This window comes from Podarcis raffonei, chromosome 6 (assembly GCF_027172205.1).
Source record: "Podarcis raffonei isolate rPodRaf1 chromosome 6, rPodRaf1.pri, whole genome shotgun sequence".
In the NCBI taxonomy this organism is placed as follows: Eukaryota; Metazoa; Chordata; class Lepidosauria; order Squamata; family Lacertidae; genus Podarcis; species Podarcis raffonei.
The window spans coordinates 55,138,482-55,161,814 of NC_070607.1; the positions used below are offsets into that span (position 1 = coordinate 55,138,482).

At 41.7% G+C, this 23,333-nt stretch overlaps 1 protein-coding gene across 1 annotated transcript; it reads right to left on the minus strand.

Moving 5' to 3' along the window:
* Nucleotides 1-8,328: 8,328 nt before the first annotated feature.
* RPS10 (ribosomal protein S10) lies at nt 8,329-14,134 on the minus strand. The gene is made up of 6 exons (XM_053393039.1): nt 14,025-14,134; nt 12,786-12,935; nt 12,003-12,174; nt 10,153-10,230; nt 9,517-9,572; nt 8,329-8,424 (listed from the first exon to the last, which is right to left on the minus strand). The coding sequence occupies exons 2-6, from the start codon at nt 12,933-12,935 to the stop codon at nt 8,383-8,385; spliced, it is 498 nt and encodes a 165-aa protein (XP_053249014.1). The 5' UTR covers nt 14,025-14,134; the 3' UTR covers nt 8,329-8,382.
* Between the last annotated feature and the right edge of the window lie 9,199 nt (nt 14,135-23,333).

Here is a 23,333-nt window from a genome sequence, read left to right on the forward strand (position 1 = left end):
GAGGTTATCATGAAATGCTTAAGACTGCATTGCAGCTCCCCATTCATTCCTACAGTTAGAAGAAATGGCACTTACATTGAATTACACCAAGCCAGCTTGTTTTAAACTCTTGCAGCCCAACAGAGCATAACAAATTGAGGTGCCTCCCTCTTTGGCATCCATCAGGGCCACAGGCAAACCACCCTCTCATTTGCTTAAACATTCAGGCAAAAGCTACCCTAGCCATGAGCGGACATAGTTAGAAGTACAATTCAGTTCTCTGTTCCAATATTGAAAACCACTATTTAGTGTGGAGTAGCTGAGTGTACAGCCAAAAGTTCACACTGCAGCAAACAGGATAACTTCGCAAGGGGTTCCTTTGCAAAGTTTCTTTAATACAGAACACTCTAGTTGGAAAATCTCCAACACAAACTATTAAATCTCTCTGTGTAGGCCATATAATGAAGAAAGAACCTGCAGATGGTTACAAGCATGGCCTAGGCATTTAAGTAGAATTTGTTTTAAAAGCAGAGGTTGATGGTCCTCACATATAAAAGAATTTGAGACAGGATTTGGTATTATTACCAGTTTGTATCTTTATTTTCTTAAGGTGTGCAGATGTCATTATTATTTTCTTGCATTAGTACATTTTTATCCCATCTTCCCAAAAGAGCCCAAGGCAGCAAACAACAGTAATAAAATAAAAAATTAAAAACATTGACAATGTGTTTACTATTATATCTGCAATATATTTTAAACCCTCAGTTAATAATAATAATAATAGTTATATTATCAGTAGTATTTATTAAATTTTTTGGTTCATTTTTACCAAGGTAACTCAATATATAAACAAACACATTAAAACTGGCATAAAAGAAAACCAAAGACAAATCTAAAAGAGAATCCTATTTTTAAAAGGCAGGATTAAAATATCCCATCCACTCAAGGAGGCTACAGGTAATAATTAATTAAATATCTATACCACCCTTTATTTGAAAACCACAGGGCAGTTTACAATATAAAAAAAAGAAACATACTACAACAACAAAAATCCCGCCCTACACACAGTTTAAAAGGCCATAGATTGTTTAGTTAGGGAAAGGCCTTGAAGAGGAATGTTTTCGCCTGGCACCTAAAGATGTATAACGAGCCACCGCAGAAAAGGCCCGTTCTCGTGTTGCCACCCTCCAGACTTCTCACAGAGGAGGCACACGAAGAAGGGCCTCAGATTATTATTGCAGGGTCCAGGTCAGTTAATATGCAGAGAGGTGGGCCTTGAGATTTTGCAGTCCTGAAGCATTTAAGGCTTTATAGGTCAAAACCAGCACTCTGAATTTGGCCTGGAAACTAACTGGTAGCCAGTGCAGTTGGGCCAGGATAAGAGCCAAAGGCCTGGTGAAAAGAAATGCTTTTGCCTAGCACTTAAAGCTATGTATTAATGGCACCAGGCAAGCCTCCCAGAGAGAGCATTCCACAAGTGGGTTACCACCACTGAAAAGTCGTATTCTCGTGTTGCCACCCTATGGAGTTCCTGAGGAGGGAGCACATGAGGAAGGGCCCAGATGATGATTGCAAGGTCCATGTTGGTTCTGAGGTCCAGCCTAGTTTTGGTGAGAGGTGGTCCTTGAGTCACATAAGGTTTTATAGGTCAAAAATGCCCCCAAACTTAAGTGGACACAATGGCCCCATGTTAAAAGTACAGATTTTATGTACTGTCTAGCATGCAAACATTTCGTTATTATTTAACATGATTTATTTATCACTTAATCAACAAAAACCTCTTAAGCAGTTTACTTGAAACAATACAAAAATACCTAATACCAATAAACTCAAAACTTTAAAAGCAGGTAGATACATTTATCAAAATGAATCACTTCTACAGATCAAAATGGGCACTTATGTTGGTAAGGCAATCCTTTGTAAACTGGTACCAAGCTGTTGAGTTCAAGGTAGCTCTCCAAGCAAGTGTGGAAGGGGGACTTACTCCTGTCAGTAATTGGGCTGCAGCATTGTGCAGTAAATCTAGTTCCTGCCTACTACTACTGTGGTTAAGCTATCCCACAACTGGTGCAATTGTCATATGAGCCGAAGGCATTCCTAGCCACTAAGGCCAGGTGGGCCTCAATTGACAAAGCTGGATCCAAAAGCTGCATACCTGTTCCTTCAGGGGAAATACAACTCCATCCAGTGCACGCAGCTGGCCGCTTTCTGAATCACAAGAACCACACTGCCACAGCACCTTCATCCTGACAGGATTCAAGCCCACCCTGCACCCCGGCACTAGTCCAGGACCTACACAAGCTCTCTTGATTCAGATGTTATGGAGATATAGAACCGAGTGTCATTAACATACTGATGGCTTATAGTGAAATCCTATGTGTGTCAATCCTGAAGCCCTATTTAAATAAAACGGGATTTACTCCTAGGTTCAGTGTATGTGAGATTGCAGCCTTTCTTTGTTGCAGGCATCCATATAAATCAGAAATAAGAGATCTTCTGCCAGTCCACTGTGGACACAATGCCCAAACCTGAAGGGATTCCCATAGCATAGGAGGTAAAAGCTGTTTCTTCCTCCTGCCTTCATGATATGCTGACACTGCATCATGCTGTTATATTAAATGGGAAGCCTGTGCATACCCTCCATTTCTCCATTAAACCTGTTTTTACTTTTCAGTCAAGGAAAAGGAGCTTGAATGCCATGTCCCTTAACCAAGAACAGCAGGGAAGGCGAGATGGGAATGGGAATGCGAGGGATACACATGGGCCTACAATTCCCTGCAAAAGCATAGCATTGAGTGTCTATGCATGCCAGAGGGGCTGACTACCTATGCCCTATAAGTTTCAGTTCCTCTTGTTGACTTCATAAAGCGCAACTTCAAAATGGGTAGCATTAATGATACCTATGTTATCTGAACAGCAGCTAACCTTGTTAGGGAAACTCAAAGAATTCTAAAGAATGAACTACAACACCAGCCAAAACAATTGTACTTATAACTGATGACTAAAATCCTAGACTATATCTAGAGTGATGATACATGTATACGCTGCAACCAAAAGGGGAAATGTAAAGTAAGAATAGACTTTTGCACTAAGAATTATATTTAGCTGACCACAATGTAAAGGCAGTGCTGCCTTTGAATGACAGCGAGACTATTTCAGGTCAGCTATGTATGTTATACCACAATACTTCTATTGTGTGCTTGTGTACCTTTAAAGACTAATACATGGATTTACTTGGAAGGAAGTTCCACAATTTATGAGCCTTTCTCCCAATCAAGTGGCATTTCTACACAAAACCCAGATGTATACTACAAGACTAGTGTGTCACAACAACAGTAGCTGGTAGTAACAGTAATCTACAATAGGGTAAGAATAATAATAATAATTCCAGTTACAGTTAGGTAGCCGTGTTGGTCTGCCATAGTCAAAACAAAATTTTTTTTTTCTTCCAGTAGCACCTTAAAGACCAACTAAGTTAGTTCTTGGTATGAGCTTTCGTGTGCATGCACACTTCTTCAGATACGTATCGTATCTGAAGAAGTGTGCATGCACACGAAAGCTCATACCAAGAACTAACTTAGTTGGTCTTTAAGCTGCTACTGGAAGAAAAAAAATAGTTAATAATTTATTATTTCTACCCAACCCATCTGGCTGGGTTTCCCCAGCCACTCTGGGTGGCTTTCAACAAAACATTAAAAACAGAATAAAACTTCAAACATTAAAAACTTCCCTAAACACCTTCCCTAAATACCTTTATTAGGACCAAACACCTAAATAGGAATGATGCCCACAACCCTCATTGAGTCTGAATAGATTTACTGAAATTCTAATTCAACAATTTCATACCAGAACTTCCCATTGAAGGAAGTACTGAATTAAAGCAGCACCCATGACAGGAGTGTGCCCTGGCCACCCTAAATATGCCCCCCCCCGGTAGTTGAACATTACTATTGTGTCCATTTATTCTTTTTCAGAGAGCTTAACCTGTTTTGTGACTTGTGAGGAAAGCAAAAGGTCATTATTGGTAGATGATGTGGCATTTCACACTGGAAGGCAAGTCCCTGATGGTATGACTAACGGATTTATTTTGCAAGACTGATATCAGCCTTTCCACCATATGAAATATCTGAGCAGCATACAAATAGCTTAAAACAGTATACAATTAAAAAGTTAAGTAACAAAAAATGCCCAGCTCCTACATCAGTAGGGAACCTCAGACTGGGTGTGGGGGTCAGCAAATGCAGCCCTCCAGGCCTCTCTGTCGGTATCTCTTCCCCAAGCTACAGCCCTGCTTCACACCCTCAAGTTTTTGGCTTGCTTGAATTTCTCCTTTAACTTTGATGTCTTGCTTGCCTGGACTGAGGATAGAAAAGGGTTTATGTAGAAGAGAATGCAGGCTTCAAGCTGAAAAAGGTTTCCCCCACCTTGACCTTACGAGTTTCTGTGAGAATGCTACTACCCAAAACCTGTAATTTATACAGAATGAGCTCCCAATGTCAGAATCTTTTTAGCTGAAAGCTATAGGCGATTAATGGTGTTCTGTCACCTTCTCTTCTGGGACTGTTCTGTTGCAGGCAACTCCTAGGTTCATCTGGCTTTGTCAGTCTGTTCCTTCATTTCATTGAAATTCATTTTCACTGAATTTCATTCAGTGTAGTTTTAAGAGTATTTGGGTGGGAGGAGTTCAAGTTTAGGTCCTTGTCCAGGAAAGAAAAATAAATGCAGTTGGAGTGTAGATTGCCTTGTAGCCAAATGGATCCTGTGGTGTATTCTACTTGGTAAAGGAAAGCAACTGAGATGTCCAGTAATTGAATCTCTTGTGTGAACTCCTGGGGAAATGAAAGTTACTGAAGTCCTCGTAAAATTTCTTAAAGGCCACCTCCTTGAGGATCCACGAGTAAAGACTGAATACTATGAAGCCCTATGTTACCCAGGACAGGGCAGTAAACTTGGGAGGTACAAGATATCCCCTAAATTTGAAATAAGCACCAAAACGTTTTGAAACACACTAACACATGTCCCTTTAAGGGAAAAGAGATGTGATAATACCGAGTCTACAAACTGAACCTACCAACAGGGTTTCAATTTAGTACTATGACTGTTTATTTACAAGAACAGTCATAGTACTAAATTGTAAATTATTTACAAGAATCTGGAAAGCTCAGTGTTGCTGTCACCAACAAAGTGATTTCCAGATTATGATTCCATTAATGGATAAGGATGCCTCTGAATTCCTTCTCCAGCTGGCTTTTGGGCCACAAGCCCAGGTACCAGCTGGGGGAGAAGCATTTCCTAATGGAAAGCAGACCCAGTGCATAGGATGGGCCCTCATCTTGTTCTGAAAATAACTGGAGATCAATGTTGTGTTGCAGGAAGTGGGGGATGTTTTCATTTGCCTCAGATCATGCTACATGTGGGTTTATCTAGTGCAACTCAGTGACATCCTGAGATGGGTGGAAACACTTCCTAATGGAGCATTACGCCACAGTATGCAATCCACACAAGATATATTTAGCCCAATATTGATTCAGTAGACAATTCCATGAGCACAAAAAGCTCAAAGCATTTTGAGATTTAGAAAAAAATCTTAAAACCACCAGACTGTCACTGACAAAGCAGCAAAAGAAATGCCCTCTAGACATCCATCTCATTACCTAGTACTAGAAAGCATACCAACTTTCCCTATCTAAGCAGAGAGCACATTTTTAAAACTAGCAACACAAATCTGAAAATAGTTGCAGCTCACTGTGTATTTTGACTAGCCCTAATACAAAATGCAGAGAGAAAACATTAAACCATGTTTGCCTGCTGATATATCTGACTTCTTGTTATAGCCTTGTTAATATTGTGTTTAACTGCAATTCAGTAATGATGCTGGAAAAGAATAAAATTTGTTGCGTTGGAGCACAACATTACTTACCAACCACAGAAAAGTTAACATGCCGAGCTATTATGCTCTGTGCAAGTTGGGGAGAGTCAAGAGTTGAATTCTGGGAGGTAGGTGTATGTGCGAATCAGTGATGGGAAACCTTTTTCAAGAGCCACATTCCTTCATGGGCAACTTCTAGGTTTTACATGCCAGTGTGGACAGGGTTAACAGAAAAAGTGTGTGGGTCAAAGCAGATATTCCAGCAACACAAGTCAGATTTCTACACTCATGCATATTTCCATTGTTCACCCAGACAAGCAAGAGGCTTGTTTAAGGACACATTCTAATCAGGCAGCTTAACATGGTCTGTGAGGGATGTGGTCTGGGAAAGTGGGGCGTGACCTGGGAAGATTCCCAATAGAGGCCTGGAGGGCTGCATATGGCCCCATGACCTTACATTTCCCACCCTGGTATATACTGTATGCATTTTGTGATTTATTCTGCTTTTGCAAGTCTTGAGAAGGGACCAGGAATTATGCAGAGAAGCAGAATCCTGCCTCACCACTGGAACCTCTATCTAGTCCTTTAAAAGGACAATGCAAATTTCTTCAAGACACCAAATTCTGTACTCAATGCACAACTGTAAATTTGTTACTGTCCTAAAACCCTGGTCATTACTCACATACTTAAGCCTATCTTCACAAGCATATGGTCCTGACACTGTCTCTCAACGTAACCTATCTTTCACGGGGTTGCTATGAGAATAAAATAGGGAGGAGAACCATGTACACCACATTGATTTTTTTGGAGAAAATGTGAAATATAAATGTTAAAATAACAGAAGGGCTGAGAGCATGGTCTTCAGAGATCTCATTCCGCCTTAACACCTTATATCAGAAGAAGTCACACCAAAAAGGAAAGCTGGGGATTTCCAATGTCTCCAGACTTCTAAAGAGCCCAGAACAAAGTAACACCTATAAGTAGGATATCACCACCACACTGTGCAAAAAGCAGGTCATTAGCACCTATGGTATCATGGTTCTCGAGATATATGCAAGAAGCATGTAAAGGACTGCCCAGTACAGTCATACCTCGTGTTGTGTTGTGTTGTGTCTTTTCAGCTTGCGAACGCGGCAAATCCTTCACCGTCCATGCGTGTACAGAAGCACTCTATCGCGCTCTGTGCTTGCGCAGAAGTGCCGCTCTAGTTGCGGACTTCTCGGGTACGAACGGCACCCCAGAACGGATCGTGTTCACAACTACAAGTACCACTGTATTAGGCACTAGACCAATTTCCTCCAGCTTTACAACAGCACACACTCTCCTATGCAAAATGGGTATTAAATAGTAAGAGGCAAACACAGTTGGCATGCTAAACGCCGTAACTCAGCTATACTCATTTTATATATAAAAAATCATACCCTACTTTCACATTGTTCAGCATCTACTGGTGAAACCATATACTGCCTAGATCTTTGGCAACCTTATTTAAGAACTGCATTCTATAGTACCTTACACTTCTAATTCATAAATAGAAAAGGTTTCATATATTTACTGCTCACTTTTTTCCCCAGTTCTCTCCAAATGGTTGTTACTGGCAAATGCTTGGTCCACTATCTCAGTTTCAGCTCTCCATCAGTAAAGTGGAGATTGTGAGCCTTTGTGGAGTTTAATGGATGGAACCAAGACTCAGGGACAGGAGAGACTATACTTCCAACAACCCCCAATTACAAATACATCCCAATACTGTAGCAAAGCTTTTTATGCTCGGTTGATTGAATCACAAGCTTGCTAAATATAGCAGCCTGTCCTGTTAATCAAAGCTTTAAAAAACAACTATCATGCCAATACAGCAATCCTATGCACAAAACATACCTAGAAGTATGTCCCATTAAATTGTTTGACTTTTTCTGATGATTTTTCCCCCTAACAGGACCAAGGTCAAGCAAGAAATAGTGTTAATGACTGCTTTTACTTTTTGTGGGACAATGATGCCCAACTATGATTACATTGACTGCTAGTGGCACATCAATCCACGAAGTTGTGAACTATGCAAGCCTGAAATTTAAGCCCAGAACAAATTGCATATAAAATTTCAATTCATTCTTCACAACTTAATCAAATTTCAGGAGGCAAGATAATGATGATTGCATCTAGATGCAAAGAGGTTAATATGGAGACTCCAGTTAGATGGGGAACATAATCAGGGAAGAATGGCCATAAGATAAGGAAGATAAGTATGCCAACAGTTAATGCTTAATCCCTCTGACATCAAGAAATCCTTTCCCAATTTTCTTCAAGTTAGGAGTCTTACAAGAGCCACAAGAATTTGATATCTGTCTTTTAAAGTAAATAGTCAAGATACCACATGTCATCTTACACATCATTCTTATTATGTTTTGGGGTTTATCCTCCACATTTTAAAACAAGCAATATTTCACCCATTAAGCTTCATAATTAAATGATTCAAAGCTACAAAGTGCATTTTTCACCTATTTATTATACACAAGATGCAACCAAACAGCAACAGATTTCTACTGAGGTGGTTGACCACGTCCACGCCCAAAGCCACCTCTCTGTAAATCAAAAAAAGAAAAAGAAAACATTATCAGTGCACCCACAACAACTACTACTACACATTTCATTCATTGGCATGATTCATCACTGCCTCTTCTCACTGCTAAAAATAACAGAAGTTACCTGAATTCTAAGATAGGCAAAATGGGGGCCAAAGTGCAACAAAACATCATTTATATGAACAAGAAGGCCATTCAAAGGCACTTATCTATAAAGAAGGCCTGGAGAGCATGCAGGTGAAAAGCAGGCAAGCTGTAGCTCAGACACAAGTTCAATTATTCTAGTCAATGAGAGCCTAGATCAAGTGTTATCAAAATTTCTACACCAAATTGGACAAGTGAATACACTGCATAGCAATGCATTTAAGCTATCAAGTAGTTGAAAAACACCAGCATTTATCTGGCAGGGCATGCATACTGCATAGGGATCAATTTGCCATAAATAAAATTGTGTTAGGTCAGGAAATAAAGAGTTTACAAGGTGCAACGTGACAATGTAAAAAACCAACAAATGAAAAACCTTGGGAGAAAGTTAGGTAGCTCAATATTAATCCCAGATTTACACTGGCAACATTTTGCTATCTTTTATTATTCAGCTATTTTGCTATTATTTTATTATTCAGCAGCTGTCCCCATTGTCTAATCCAGCAACTCTAGCAAGAGAGATTCTCACATGGGAAGACACCTGCACTTACTGCCCATGAATATTTGGCTCCCCATTTCTATCTGCATTGGTGACCCCAAACTAGCCAGATGCATTTTTCAATGGAATGGGGACATCTGCCTGCTTCTGGGTTATTATGTGGGACTAGCTGCCCATGACTACAGTTTGCCTGGAGTCTATGCTGCCTAATCATCATCACCCTCTGCTGTTTTAGAATTCATATTGGACTCAGAAGATAGCTTTATTAGCATGTGCCATCCATATTATTACCCCAGCAATATAAACAGAAGCCTGAAATACATGTAATTGTGCCTGCAATACTGTTGCCAACTCAACAAGGAAGATATGAAAGTGTCTGATTTTGGCCAGAGGCGCTTACATGTTCTTTTAAGCATTTGCATAAAATAAAATATTCTATATATACTTACAAACTGAAATTCAGTAGCTGACCCAGCTCCAGCCTCTGCTTTCTTGTCAGCACCAGCTGAGAAGAAAAAACACTCCACATTATTCAAGACAAGGAGTACCACGTAGAGACGTATCTATAATCTTTGAAAGCATTTTTAAAGTATCAGAATGCTAACAGTCATGACATTATTTAGGCATATGTTACTTATGCAAGTTGATTGCATAAATACAATATTCCTGCCCTACAAATGCTCTTGCCCTGGCAGCATCCCTTTCCTACTCTGGGAAGCTTGACAAGCCCAGCCAACCTTCCCACCAGTTTAGAATATAAGCAGAGGGGAATTGTACCATTATGTCACACTTCACTTTTTATCTTAGCATAACTCCAAAGCACAACTGGAGGGATTATCGCAAAAGCCCAGGATTAGGGCTGTGTTGCACTACCCTGCTCATGTGCTCATATTCAGAGACTGTCCAACTCCCAATAGGGGAGGGTTCCTAGGTACCAGCAACCATGTTTTGGCTGGTTCCCAAGGCTAGCCAATACGTGCTGTATTTCCTCCAAACTTCAATACTATCTTATTTTAAATGAATGAAAAGCTAGATACAAGAAAACAATGGCAGAGACCGGTTAACCTCTTGTTTTAAACACTTACGAGGAGCAGCACTGCGTCTGTAGGTGTCCCTGTCAGCCTCTCCCCGTGTAAGGCGAGCAGGACGCTCACCCTCCAAACCTGAAAAGGTAAAAACAGGACAAATCAATCAAGAAGCTTTCTGCTTAACAGTCATAGGGTTTTAAGTTGTTCCTCAAAAATGTATATATTATTTAAAATTAAGTCAGTAGTATTTATTAACCACATTGTGTACCAGTGTGTTGATAAAACATTTTTATTACAAGGTAAAGGACTTCAAAAATACCAAATACATTTCTCCCTTGAAAAGTGCTATTTTTTTAATAGTTCAGCTGAAAGCTAATCCATTTGGACCACTCTTAACCATTTTGAACTTAAAAACAGAACAACCACCTTCACTATGATCTAAGCATTATTTGAGGCATGAGCAACCGTCACTGCCTTCAACCTGTGGGCCTGAATTCCTGGTAGTGTTGAATGCTAAACTTACAGTGAATTCTCTATTGGCAAGTTAAGTTGATACACACAAAACCACTTGTCATAAAGCAGGCAGTACATGGCTGTTGTATCCCAAGCAGCTGCCTCCCTTGTACATTTAAAACCAGACTAGATTTTCATCTATTGGGTATCGGTTATGGTCAAAATTCTGTACATAGTTGGGCTTACAGCTGGATGAACCTGAAAACAGATCCGAGAGACCTATGCTATTGTGACAGATGAATCTATAGCAGCAACACTCCACTAATAACTGAATGCACTATCAAATATGTAAGAATCACCTAATCGAGTAAAGTCGTACCTTGGATCCTGAATGCCTTGGTACTTAAGACGTTTTGGCTCCCAAGTGCCGCAAACCCAGAAGTGAGTGTTCCGGTTTGCAAACATTCTTTGGAACCCAAACATTAAACATGGCTTCCGCGGCTTCTGATTGGCTGCAGGAGCTTCCTGCAGCCAATCAGAAGCTGCGCTTTGGTTTCTGAACATATTGGAAGTCGAACAGACTTCCGGAATGGATTCTGTTCGACTTCCAAGGTATGACTGTATACAACTGCCTGTAAGTTTATTCAATATGTCAACATGCGAGTGCAAAGCATGTGTAAAAACCATAGGAAATAAATTCAAACAGAACTCTGCTGAATGTGTCACAGTTCAAAACTGTACATGGCCTTGATGTGGCAAGTTTAAATTATTTTCTCTTCAAGGCAAAACAAAAGTTAGCAGTCTGACCAGTATCATTCTTATGACCGTGCTTATATGACCAAAGAGACTATTTTGGACTGATTCACCTGGACAACCTAGAAACATTTCATTAAAATGTAGAGTTTTCTAACATACAATGTCTCCAATAGATTCACACCTACAAGGATAATGAAACACCTCCATTTCCAGCCCTGAAATGTATTTGGCAAAGTCAGGCTTCCCTTAATTTAGCTCCAATAAAATATAGCTGTCTTGGATGTAGAAATGAATAGTGGTAAGGAGTCTTAGTTAGCAAAATACAAATGAATGCAAGAAACTGTTCATTCCTTCATTGCAGGGGATTGGATTAGATGGCCCTTGAGGTCCCTTCCAACTCAACAATTCTGATTCCTAAAGTCAATAGCCTAGTAATTTGTACAAGTTGAACTCATAGTACCTGCAACCTATCAGACACTTGCCCTTCTGTAACGGTGCATTCACATAGTTGAAGGCACATCCCAGCAGAAATACTTAAATGTTTGTGTCCTAGTCTTAAGAGCTAGAGGACTTTGTGAGAATCACGTTCACAAATCCAAGTGCTTTTGCCAAAATGTAATTCTTGCTTCATCCAAGGAAAGAATTCTGGACACTACGTCAACAGCAAATCCAAGCAAGTAATGTGAATTAAAGCTTACCTTTTGGCCGGGGTCGTCCAGTTTCAGGACGACTGCGACGCAAGGTGGCAGGCACAATTTCAGGCGGCAGATGGAGATAGTCCCTCAAGTACTGGATGCCCTCATTGGTCAAATACCAGTAGAAATGCCTCCATGCAAACTGCTCCTTCACATAACCACGAGATTTCAGAGACTAAGAAGATATAAGTCTAGTTGTAATTATTGTTAGTACTTATTTGTTCACAGCAATTCTTAATAACGTTAATTAACACTAACAACTTTCTACATCTTGAACTCTACATGCAAACATTAGTGGCAAAGGCGGGAGGAAGCTCATTGTTAGGGATGGGGAGAGGGGAACGAATCATCGCCAGTTTTAAAAGATGGATTATGTTGTATAATGAGATTGCAATGTTTATGTAAGTGTTCTGTAAAATATGGCAAGTATTTGGTATTCCCTTTCTTCCTACCACTATGTTAATAAAACTGTTAGGCACCTTTAGGCTTCCCTACCTTACTAGCCTAGCTTTCAACCTTTTCAGATTCAGAACTCACTCTTAATTCCAATTGGCAACATAGGACCCAATTTAAAATTATTTACTGCAAAGATCTTTCAGGGAGGTGAAAGTTGCACTTCCTGCACTCACTTCTTCTATGCAACTATTAGAAGCACAGAAGCCTTGACCTGGATTGGTTAGAGTTATTTTTTTAAAAAATGGACAACATTCAGAAAATGTTGGTGATGCTGGTGCAAGTCACTGAACGTCAGGGTGCAACATTACCAGTTGAAAGCCAGTGCCTTACCTGCATTGCTTTCATGACGTGGAGGTTGGGCACATTTTTGTCTGCCAGTTCTGGGTGTTTAGGCATATGAACATCTTTCTTAGCTACCATCACTCCCTCCTTAAAAAGGAGTTCGTAGATGGCAATGCGGTTTTTTTTAGGCATCAACATCTGCAGGAAAATATAGATTAAACTTTAAAGAGCCGCCCCTTTTTTAGTTCAAAGTTAAGACACACACACACGTTTTCTCAAGAAAATGGTACAAAGTAATCTAGTACATTATTTTACTCTGTTGGAAGCTGAAGAGTATGAAAGAAAAGATGCATACTAAGCTTACATTAAAACGTTGTATACCTCAATTTTAAGCAACGCTAGACAAGACCTGTCATAGCAAACTGCCTTATACCAAATCAGACTTTGTCCATTTAGTCCAGTAGCATGAAGTGTCTCAGGAAGTAACCCTATTCATCATAAAGTATTCTCTCTATTCATCATCTTCCACCCGATTCTTTAAAATATTGATATGAATTGAACATGGGACCCTTTGCACTGACCTACACTTTCTCTGGCAACATCCATGCAGAATACTCAGAAAAGCAAGTTCCATATAAACCAGGTGCTCTATGCAGCCTCCACTAACCATTACAGCAAGAGTAAAGTTCGATGATATTGAGAACTTTTCACTTGAAAGCTGTAATCTTGGATACTGTATACTTATTTACCCCATTCAACTCAATGCAACTTTCTTCCAAATAAATATGCATATAATACCAGGCTATTAAGATAGTTTCACATAAAAGCTTCCCTAGCAAAGTCCCCATTTTTATCATTAGCCTCTGTCTTCATTTAAAGCCCTAAAACGACCTCTCACCACTCCCTGCTTTGCTTCTTTGCAGAACACGTTCAGGGACACACAACTTCCATTTTACGATCGGCTTCTTATATACCATGCACGTGCTCCTCGAGGGAGACGGGCGCGAGGGCTAAACTAGTGTTAAGTCTCCCAAGCCCACACGCACTCCAACTTCAACTCTAGAGGAGCCGCGGCCTGGCTTAACAAACTGCCGCCTTCCAGCAGGGCACCCAATCCCCGCCCCGCATCCATGCCCCGTTTTCCATCTCCGACTCCCCTCCGGCCAAAACGAGCCGGGCAGGGAGGAAGAGCAAGGCGCCCATGCGTAGCAAAGTGAGGAGCCGGGCCGACCAGGCGCAGGATGGGGGCGATGCGAGGAAGATGGGACGGCCAGAGCAAGGCCTTACCGTGGCGGCGGCAAGAGGCTCGAACGCTGGAAAGGAAGGAGCATGCGCAGTGCGAGCACTTCCTCTCTTAGAAGGACCCTTGCGTTTAAAGAGGTGGCTACTGCGCTGCCCGAGAGTTCTGTTCTCTGTGTCCCTGCTCAACTATCGTGGACCCGGAAATAGGGAAAGCGTCTGATTAGAAATAGTCTAATTGCTACTCAGGGAAGCCGTAATTATGGCTGTCTCTGATGTATGTTACTTTATTTTCTTGTGAAAGTTTTTTTTTTAAAAAAACCATAAATATACAATGAAGACCCAAAACTGTAATAAGTAATGATGTCTCTAATTAACCTTTTGTGTACACTTCTTTATTTCATACATTACCAAGCAAAATACAGCTAAGCCTAGCATTTGCTGCATTAAAGCAGTCTTGGGAATAAGGAAGTACTGGGGCTTGAATCAATTTTGTGCTTAGAATCTGGGTGCTACTGAGGCCTTTTCTATATTGATATATTCGTGCGGCAAATTAATTACAACGTTGCATTCATACACTGGCGTCTTCCAGTTGGGCTCCTGCAGTTGCACTCTTGCGAGGGGCTGCCTTTCAAGACTGATCAGAAACTCGTAACTGGCACAAGATTAACCCTCCACCCTCCCATTCCTGACGGGTGCCAGGTGGTCAAAGCATGCTACACCTATATTGGTCAGTTGCACTGGTTGCCAGCACGTTTCCAGGCCCAATTCAAAGTTCTGGATGTGTCCTTTAAAGCCCCAAGCAATTTGATTTAGCTAAAGGACCACCTACACCAGAGGTGGAGGCCCTCAGGACACCTTTGCCTCTGACCCCAACAACACCACTGGTATGTGGCCCTTGGGAATGGAGTGTGGCCCTCAGAAATAACCAGTAGGTTTCTCACCACTGGCCTAGGATCGCCGTATTTCAAAAAGTGAAAATCCAGACACAAGAGAGGGAAAGAGAAGTTTTTGACCTATTTTTAAGTAAATTCGCCAAAATCTACACTTCCTACATGGGTTGCCATACGTCTGTATTTTCCCAGACATTTAAGTGTTTTCCGCCCAGGCACTGTTTCCGACGGGTGAATCCCGGCAATGTCTGGGAAATTCCAGACATATGGCAACCCTAGATTATCATCATCATCATTAAATGTCATTTAATAATGCCAGGCTACCTGTACCTCAAAATCTACATCAGAGAGTCTGCTCAGAAGCCTTATCCCTTATATCCTGTCAGTGAGCTTTGAAGACCTACTTTTCCCATGGCGCTCTTGATGGGCTAAACTGAGTGCCTTTGGGAGCAAGGGTGGGGTGTCAATTTAATAAATAAATAAATAAATAAAAGCTTGGGTCATAAATGGGCTGCTAGGCTGAAGCCATCTGAATTTTTATTGCTACAGTTTCATTGTTTGCCAATGGATTTCAGGGTTAGTCTTATTATAAATGAATATTTTAAATGGTTTTTTTATTGTGCTTGGCTTTGTATGTGCATTTATGTTATGAGATGCTTTGTGAAGCATGTGCTTAAAAAGTGGGCTATAAATCATTTAAATAAAGAAGTAATGGAAGGGTTGCTGTGTTATATTACACAATGAAAAAATGCAGGATGCAGGGCATGCAGAGAATTGGGCTGTGCAAGTAAACACAGAATGCAACAAAAAATTGTCTGCAAGGGGGTTTATGCAGCATCTATGCCTGTACAGCTGCATGAGATCCTGCATCCCTGCAGGGGTCAACATTTTGAACTGAAGGAATTAAGGGAGCTATAAAAATACTGACCATTCACAATAGCAATAATTGGTGATAACTCAAACATCTTTGCTATATTATTTAACACTGGTAGTGGGAAAGGTGACTCTTTCTTGATTTCTTAATATATTCTAATTCAACAATTTTACCCTGGAGTGAAGTCTTTGAAATTCTCTTCTCATCCCTAGGTTTAAATATCTGTTATGTGGCCTGTTGTTGCTGGTGAGTAGCTATTCAAATAAGGTAGATGTGTGTAACGAAGAACAGGTTTCCCACCTACAGCTGGTAACCAGTTTACCTTGGCTCTCTTTACTCCCTTGAAAATATATGACTTCCTAACCGAGTTCTTATGGAGATGCCATGGTGAAATTGTTTGGTATGATAGTTCAAATACAGTTACCAAGGAAATATGTGTGAAAATGCTTTTCTATGTGTAAAGATTAAACAAAAGTTCCTTTTCTCCCTCTGGGGTATGGGAAACTTTCATAAACTATGGTCTTGCCCACAGAAGACCAGAAGGGGGCAGTGTAATTATTAAAATAAACTAGGTTCCTGAAATTTTCACCAAGGCGGGCCTTAAATGATTCTTAGAAAGTGATGTAGAAACAAAATACAGTATCCTCCCTCTTTCTACTGGTCCACTCTCACACTTGTGTCATGCGTCACAGAGCTAACATATTCACTGAGTACTTCTTTTTTTCTCATTGTTATTAAGAAATGCAATGGATAAAAATACAGTGGTACCTCAGGTTAAGTACTTAATTCGTTCCGGAAGTCCGTTCTTAACCTGAAACTGTTATTAACCTGAGGCACCACTTTAGCTAATGGGGCCTCCTGCTGCCACCGCGCCGCCAGAGCACAATTTCTGTTCTCATCCTGAAGCAAAGTTCTTAACCTGAGGTATTATTTCTGGGTTAGCGGAGTCTGTAACCTGAAGCGTCTGTAACCCGAGGTACCACTGTACAGATGTTTACTGCAAATAGAACAAGCTAAGGAAGGGAAATTGGTGCAGGGTCCTGATCTAGTTCAGGCACACATTCTGGATCAGGGCCCGCTGACTGCTTTTTCTTCAAAATAAAAGTGACTGGTTTAAAAGCATGCTTTTAAAAAAGTGTGAATCATCTTGGTTTCAAAGAATATCACAGAGTATTTTCTTTTTGGCCCCTGCAGCTGTGCTGTGGGATGTCACAGGACGCCATCCTTTCCTCAATGTTATGTAACATGTATATGAAATCATTGGGCGCTGTCATTAGAAGATTTTGTGCAAGGTGTCATCAGTATGATGATGATGATGATATCCAGATTTATTTCTGTGTAACACTTGAATTAGGAGAAGCCATTCAAGCCATAGGCCAGTGACTGAATGAGGGCCAACAAACTGATTCTGAATTCTGGCAAGCCACAGGTATTGTGGGTGAGCAGTACCCAAGTCTGGATAATTGGTCAATCACTTGCTTTGGAAGGGGGTCATACTCCCTCTGAAAGAGGAGGTTCATAGTTTAGGGATGCTAATTGATCCATCCTTGTTACTAGAGGCCTAGGTGAGCCCAGTAACTAGGAGTGCCTTCTACCAGCTTTGATTGAGAACATCTCCAAATCTTCTGGTTGGCCCAGAAGATGTAGCCAGTGTCAAATGCAATGGCTTGACTGTTGGCACAGAATATCACCATCATGTAATCCTATTGCTAAAATAATTGCACTGGCTGCCAATGAGCTGCCAGGCTAAGTTCAAGGTACTAGTGCTAATGTACGAAGCCTCTACACCTCTTCTATATCAAAGAGGTGCTCCTGCAGATGCCATCCCAGCAATAGGTCTGCCCTGTACAATGTAGGAATCAGACTTTTAATGGAGCAGCACCTGCCCTTTGGAACTTCCTCCCATGGAATATTAGACAGGCACTATCTCTATTAGCGTTTTGGTGACTGTTTAACACCTTCCTCTTCCAACAAGCATTCTTAAGTGGACATTTTTATCCCAGTCTTTATCTGCATCAGACTAGAAATTGTAATTTACATGTTTTTGTTGTTAATTGCTTCAGGTTGCTTCACCAGAGGCATTTCGTAAATGAAATGAAATAAATCATATGATTGTCAGGGAACTGCCATCAGCTGAGAGGCAAGAGGTGGAAGAGCAGTTGTTTTACAGGGAGCCTCCAAAGATCTTGCAAAGCAGTTCCTCCTCTGGTGAGGAGGAAAGCCCCGCCTCCAGTGGGGAGGGGGTGCAGGGACCAGAAGATGCTAGGGAGAGTCCCAACACCGAGCCTGAGCAAACCAGAGAGGAGGGAAGTACCCCTTTGCCAATGCCCACTCTGCGCAGGAGGTTTGGGCGCAGAGAGGGGAGGAGAAGGATGGGGGTCACACGACTGTTATGCTGGGGGAGGTACAAGGACCGGCCACGCCCAGATTCTGCTAGCGACTGATCGGACATGGACTTGCGATGCTCTGCACTGTAAATAGTTTGTATTAATAATAAAGCTTGGAAAAGACAGGTTGGAGTCTTGCCTGTTTGCTCTCGAGCAACCACACCAACATCTGACAATGGTTCTAAGGGTGGGAGTTATCAGAGTCTACCTTAAGCACACTTCAGTTGGAGGATGGCATTCATAGAGCTGTATCTTCACAAGAGCCCTTCCAAGCCTTGAAAACATTATTCATTATAGTTTTGCACATGTAAGCCAATCTTCTCCCACATACCAGCACCTCTGCACTCTTTTGAAAACTGTGCCTGCTCATTTCTGTCTGTTGTGCAGCTCTTAAGAGCAATAGACCTGTGTTAGGGGGGAGGTAGCAACCCTAGATGTTAAATAGAAGCCACTGAACCTTTCAGATTAAGTGATATAGTCTTTGGCTTCCACTCCTCAACCTTTTCAGGACAACAGGGAAACCAGCAGATTTTCTTGCTGATCAAATCAAGCATCATGTGGCTCCACCTAAAATCTAGCTCAGCCTTCTGATTGGACAAAAAAGCCCATTTTCCCCAAATAATCCTGAGAAGTGTAGTTTGTTAAGGGTGGTGGGAGCTGTCGCTCTGTGAGGGGTACATTTCCCAGGATTCTCTGGGGGAAGTCATGTGCTTTAAATGAGCATTTAAATGTATGGTGTGGGGTCTGCTTAAAAGTTACTCTTCATGTTCCTTCTGTTTTAAAAGCAACTCCTTTCAAAAGTCTGAGTCAGAGCAGTGGAGAGATGGAGCTCCTCTACACCAGCCTAGTTTCATCACAGCCATGTACCAGTTTAACATATCACATTGCATCTATGCCACCAATCAGGGACTGTGTAAAAGAGAATGAATAATACAGGAGAAAGGTAGCAGTCAGCTTTGGCTGAGTAGACAGTGAGAGAGAGGTTCTCCAGAGGACTGTCAATGCTGTCCCAGCTCAAATAACTATGCTCTTGTTTCTGGGGCATATGTAAACCAACCAACAAAGAGCCACTTACTAGATGCAAGGTCTGAAGGAAAGGGTGTCTGTAACATCTCAAATCAATGCCAGAGGGCAGGTGTGAGTGTATATACTCCATGCAGAGAGTATATAGGAAGAAATTAACATCACAGACTAGGGCTGCAAAACACATTTGGATCTGTGTCCTGTTCTGTGCTCCCTCTTTTACTTTTCCTTGCTTCATATATTCACCTACACCCATCTAGAATTATTACTGTGAATCCTTCCGCCTCCTCTTTTGCCTCCTCTGGATAAAATGCATGTGGTGTTGCCATACATGTACATCCCCCTTTCCCTGCAAATACTGTATGTTCACCTTTGCAAGGATCTTCATTATCCAATGGATGTTTTATTTATTTCAAATCGCATATAGGGAATTGGATCCAACTGGTAGGCAAAATCCTTATCCTCACCCCCACCTAGCCACACAAGCCAAGGTTGACGAGTGGGTAGTGCTACACACCTGTCATTGTGATGTCAGGTGACCCAATTCTGCCTGGATGGATGATCAGCTGATAGTTGGGTCTTGCATGATAGCTCTATGTGCTGCCCTTTTCAAATCCCACCAATCAGCTGATGCAAGGGCTTTGCTGGTGCTTCTGAGCATAGGAATACAGTAAACTGCTTTATTCTGAGTCACACTGTTCATCCATCTAGCTCAGGATAGTCTACACTGAGCTGGCAGCAGCTCTCCGAGATTTTAAACACGGGTCTCTCCCAGCCCTACCTGGGCATGTCAGGAATTGAACCTGGTGTCTCCTGCATGCAAATTATGTACTTTACCATTGAGCTATGGTTCCTTCCCAAACTCTCAGACTACTTTAGAAATGCACATTTAGGGCATGTCCCAGCATTGTGTTGTGTGGATAAGCAGCGCTCTGAGTCAGAATACTAGTAGTCACTCACAAGCATGCCCAAGGCCAGTCCCTAAGCCAATGGTTGCAAGTTCAGACATATATGAAGGATCAGCATGGGTGGCAAAGCTACTGTAATGCCTCACATAGTGGTGGTACCTCTAAACTTCCACAGTGGGGAATATTCTCTAGGGCTTCCACTGGCTATGCAGTTACTGAAGGAATTTAGAACTGCCATCATTATTCCGTCTGCTTTTACTCTTGCTGTCTGAGCTGATCCTGCCAGGCCATCTGGACTAAGAGCAATCAGCACAGGAGCTGGAACCTTCAATGTGGGTTGTCTGACTCGTAATCTGATTCAGAATGCTGATCCCTGCAAAATGCTATATATAGAAGCGACCATTTTTTGAGGTACTTCCAGTTGCGCTTCCTGATTCAGCACTATCATTACTGCTGGGAGCCACATCTGCAAGTGCCCTTACTTTGCCTTGGGGAACTTCCAGATTGTCTCTATTTTGGGGTGGCATTCAATCGCATACTGCCAAATTCAGATTGTGCAATTCGGGTTAATTTTGGTTTTCTTGTGCAACAAACCTTCTTTCTCCACCCCCACCTCCAAAGTGACAGGAAAATGCACTGGGAAGTGCAGGATTAGGATAGCAAATGCTTCATGCACTATTGCATAACCTCCCTGCAAACAAATCAGAATAAATGCTTACTAAATAGCCAGCATCATTCAACGTCCCCATAAACAAATATATCGAGGAGGAAGACATAACAAAGAGATTGTCTAGAAGTGACCTTTGAGGCTAGGACACAGGTAGGGTGGGTTGGATTCTAGGACACCCCACAGAGTTCATTTTCTGCCCCAAATTGTTTTGCAGGAGATGACTTCTGTCTGCACACAAAGCCCTTGGGTAGACAGAACCCCACTGCTTTCAGCCTAGACAGGAACTGCTCAAGCGTCATGTCAAAAGGAGAGGCAGCTGTGGAGAGGCAGGTGCCATTTGTCTTTAATGGCAAATGAGCCAGCCGCTCTCATGCAGAAAGGCTGCAGTAATGTGGGTGTCATGGCAAGAAATGGCAAGAGTAGGCAGCTCATTTCCATCAAGGTCAGAAGCTATATCTGACAAGTTAAGTACAGTAAGTTTGTTCCCGTTTGGAACTTAGTTGGGTGACTGTAAAGAGTGCAGGAAATGTTATAGAGCAAACCTCCTTTCTACCTTTGATTAAATCAGGATCAAGTCTCCTCAACTCCCACCTAGTCAATGCTTTGACTTGCCTCAGGAAATATCAGGCTGTCATTTGATTTGGTTTGGTTTGGTTGTTTTTGCAATTTAACCATTTTCTCATGACACAAAAGAGAACAAAGTCAGAAGCAAACATTTTTGAGGTGATGTGAACTTTTCCATGGGTGTAGCCAGGGGGCAGCTGCCCTCCTCCAAATCAAGTAAATAAATAAAAATACTTAACAATCTGACCAATTGCATCGCAGAAAGCTCGCTTCTGCCCCCTCCCATAAATCTTGCGCCCCCTAACATATGCCCATGTTTGGGGCAGTACGTAAATGGTAACATTATGCCATAGCATTGTTTAGAAGGAAAGCTGTTTCTTCAGTCCATTTGTCCTGGATTCAGGAAATCATCTTTCCTTCATTTGGAAGTTACACGTTTTTGTTGTTTCAGTTACATAACAAATTCCTTTGGCTGCAGTGCAATTATTCCACATCTACAGCAGCAGCAGTATGCATGAGAAGAAAATATTGGCCAGTCAAAGCCTGAGACATATTCCCTGGAGTTCAGGACTATTCTGGGCTGACTGTGTCAAGCAAGAAAGAAAAACTGCAGACGGAAATGTTGATGGGGTGGGGGATATGTACAGGAGCAGTGTCACACTACCTTTCTTACGTTCCACTGCAGACCATAAAGCATCACTGTTCTGTGATTTTTAGTTTTGTCCTAATAAAAGCAGTATGATACCTTTCCAGTTTGGATTGTATCAAGTGTAACACATCGCCACAAGAGGGCAAACTAGTGGCCTGATTCTCTCACAGCAGGTTTTCGTCAATGGGGTTCAGTTTCTTTTGTTTAATAATTACAACGTTCTTTTCTAAAAGCGTATACTACAGAATCCATCTTTGCATGTACTGCTACTCAGATTGTACATACTGCAAGGCAGGTAATCCAAGGATTATTTTCTGCATTACTCATATGTAGCCCATCTTTTTATCTGCAGAGTTTTCCAAACATGTTTAAAATGTCTAGCAGCAGTGATATTTATTTTACTTTAAGGTTATTTTTATACAAGCTGTTTCAGTATAATGCACATGGGCAAAACATAGTTCATTTTTTAAAAAGGAAACGAACAAAGCCACAATGCCTGCTTCCAGACATAGCCCCAGTCATTGCTCTTTAGCTGTAAGCTACAAGCACAATTGCAACTGGCTGTCCACATTATCTAGAGCAGTTCTGGGGAAGCTGTGCTCCTCCAGGTGTTGTTGGACTCCCAACTCCTGTCAGCCCCAGCAAGCATAGCCAATGGCCAGGGATGATGGGAACTGGAGTTCAGCAACAGCTGGAGGGCCACATCTTCCTTGTGCCTGATCTATAGTATCATGCCTCTTTTGTGTGTACATCCTGCTGTCTTCTGTCCGTACCAGTGGGTGTGACATAGATGCTTTGATTGGTAACTCTTTGAAGCTCAGCACACATTCACTATAACTGTTCTGCTGGGTACCACTTTATGACCCCTTTTCATTTTTTAAAATAAATTGTTTAATCATTGGTTAAACAGTTTCCCAGCTACTCCCCCCCCCCTAATTGCGATAATATTCCTTTCAGCCCACACAGGGGCTAAATATGTAATTGACATCAGGTCTGCTTTAGCTCTGAGAATCTGGTGGTGGTGGTGGGAACTGCTGAAGTAACAAGGAAGAAAGAATGAGAAAGGGGAGAAGAAAGGAGAAAGAGTGGAGGGAAGTAGAAGGGGAAATGGGAGGTGGAAGAAAGGGACAAATTTGGAAAAGGCTAGATAAAAAGGCAAATATAAGGGGGGGCGGGAATGGGAAATAGGGGGATCCCAGGAAAGGGAGAGCACTTACACCCCCTGATCTTATTTTTTGCTTTCTCTGCGGTAATGTTTTCACCTTGTGCTGTCAGCGAGTCATTACTCACAGCCTGGCCACCGATTGGCTGGCTAAAAATGCCTCTCTAATCTCTGGGCTGATCTTTACCCCCCTCCTCCCCATCTGCTGTGACCTTCCTTCCAATGTG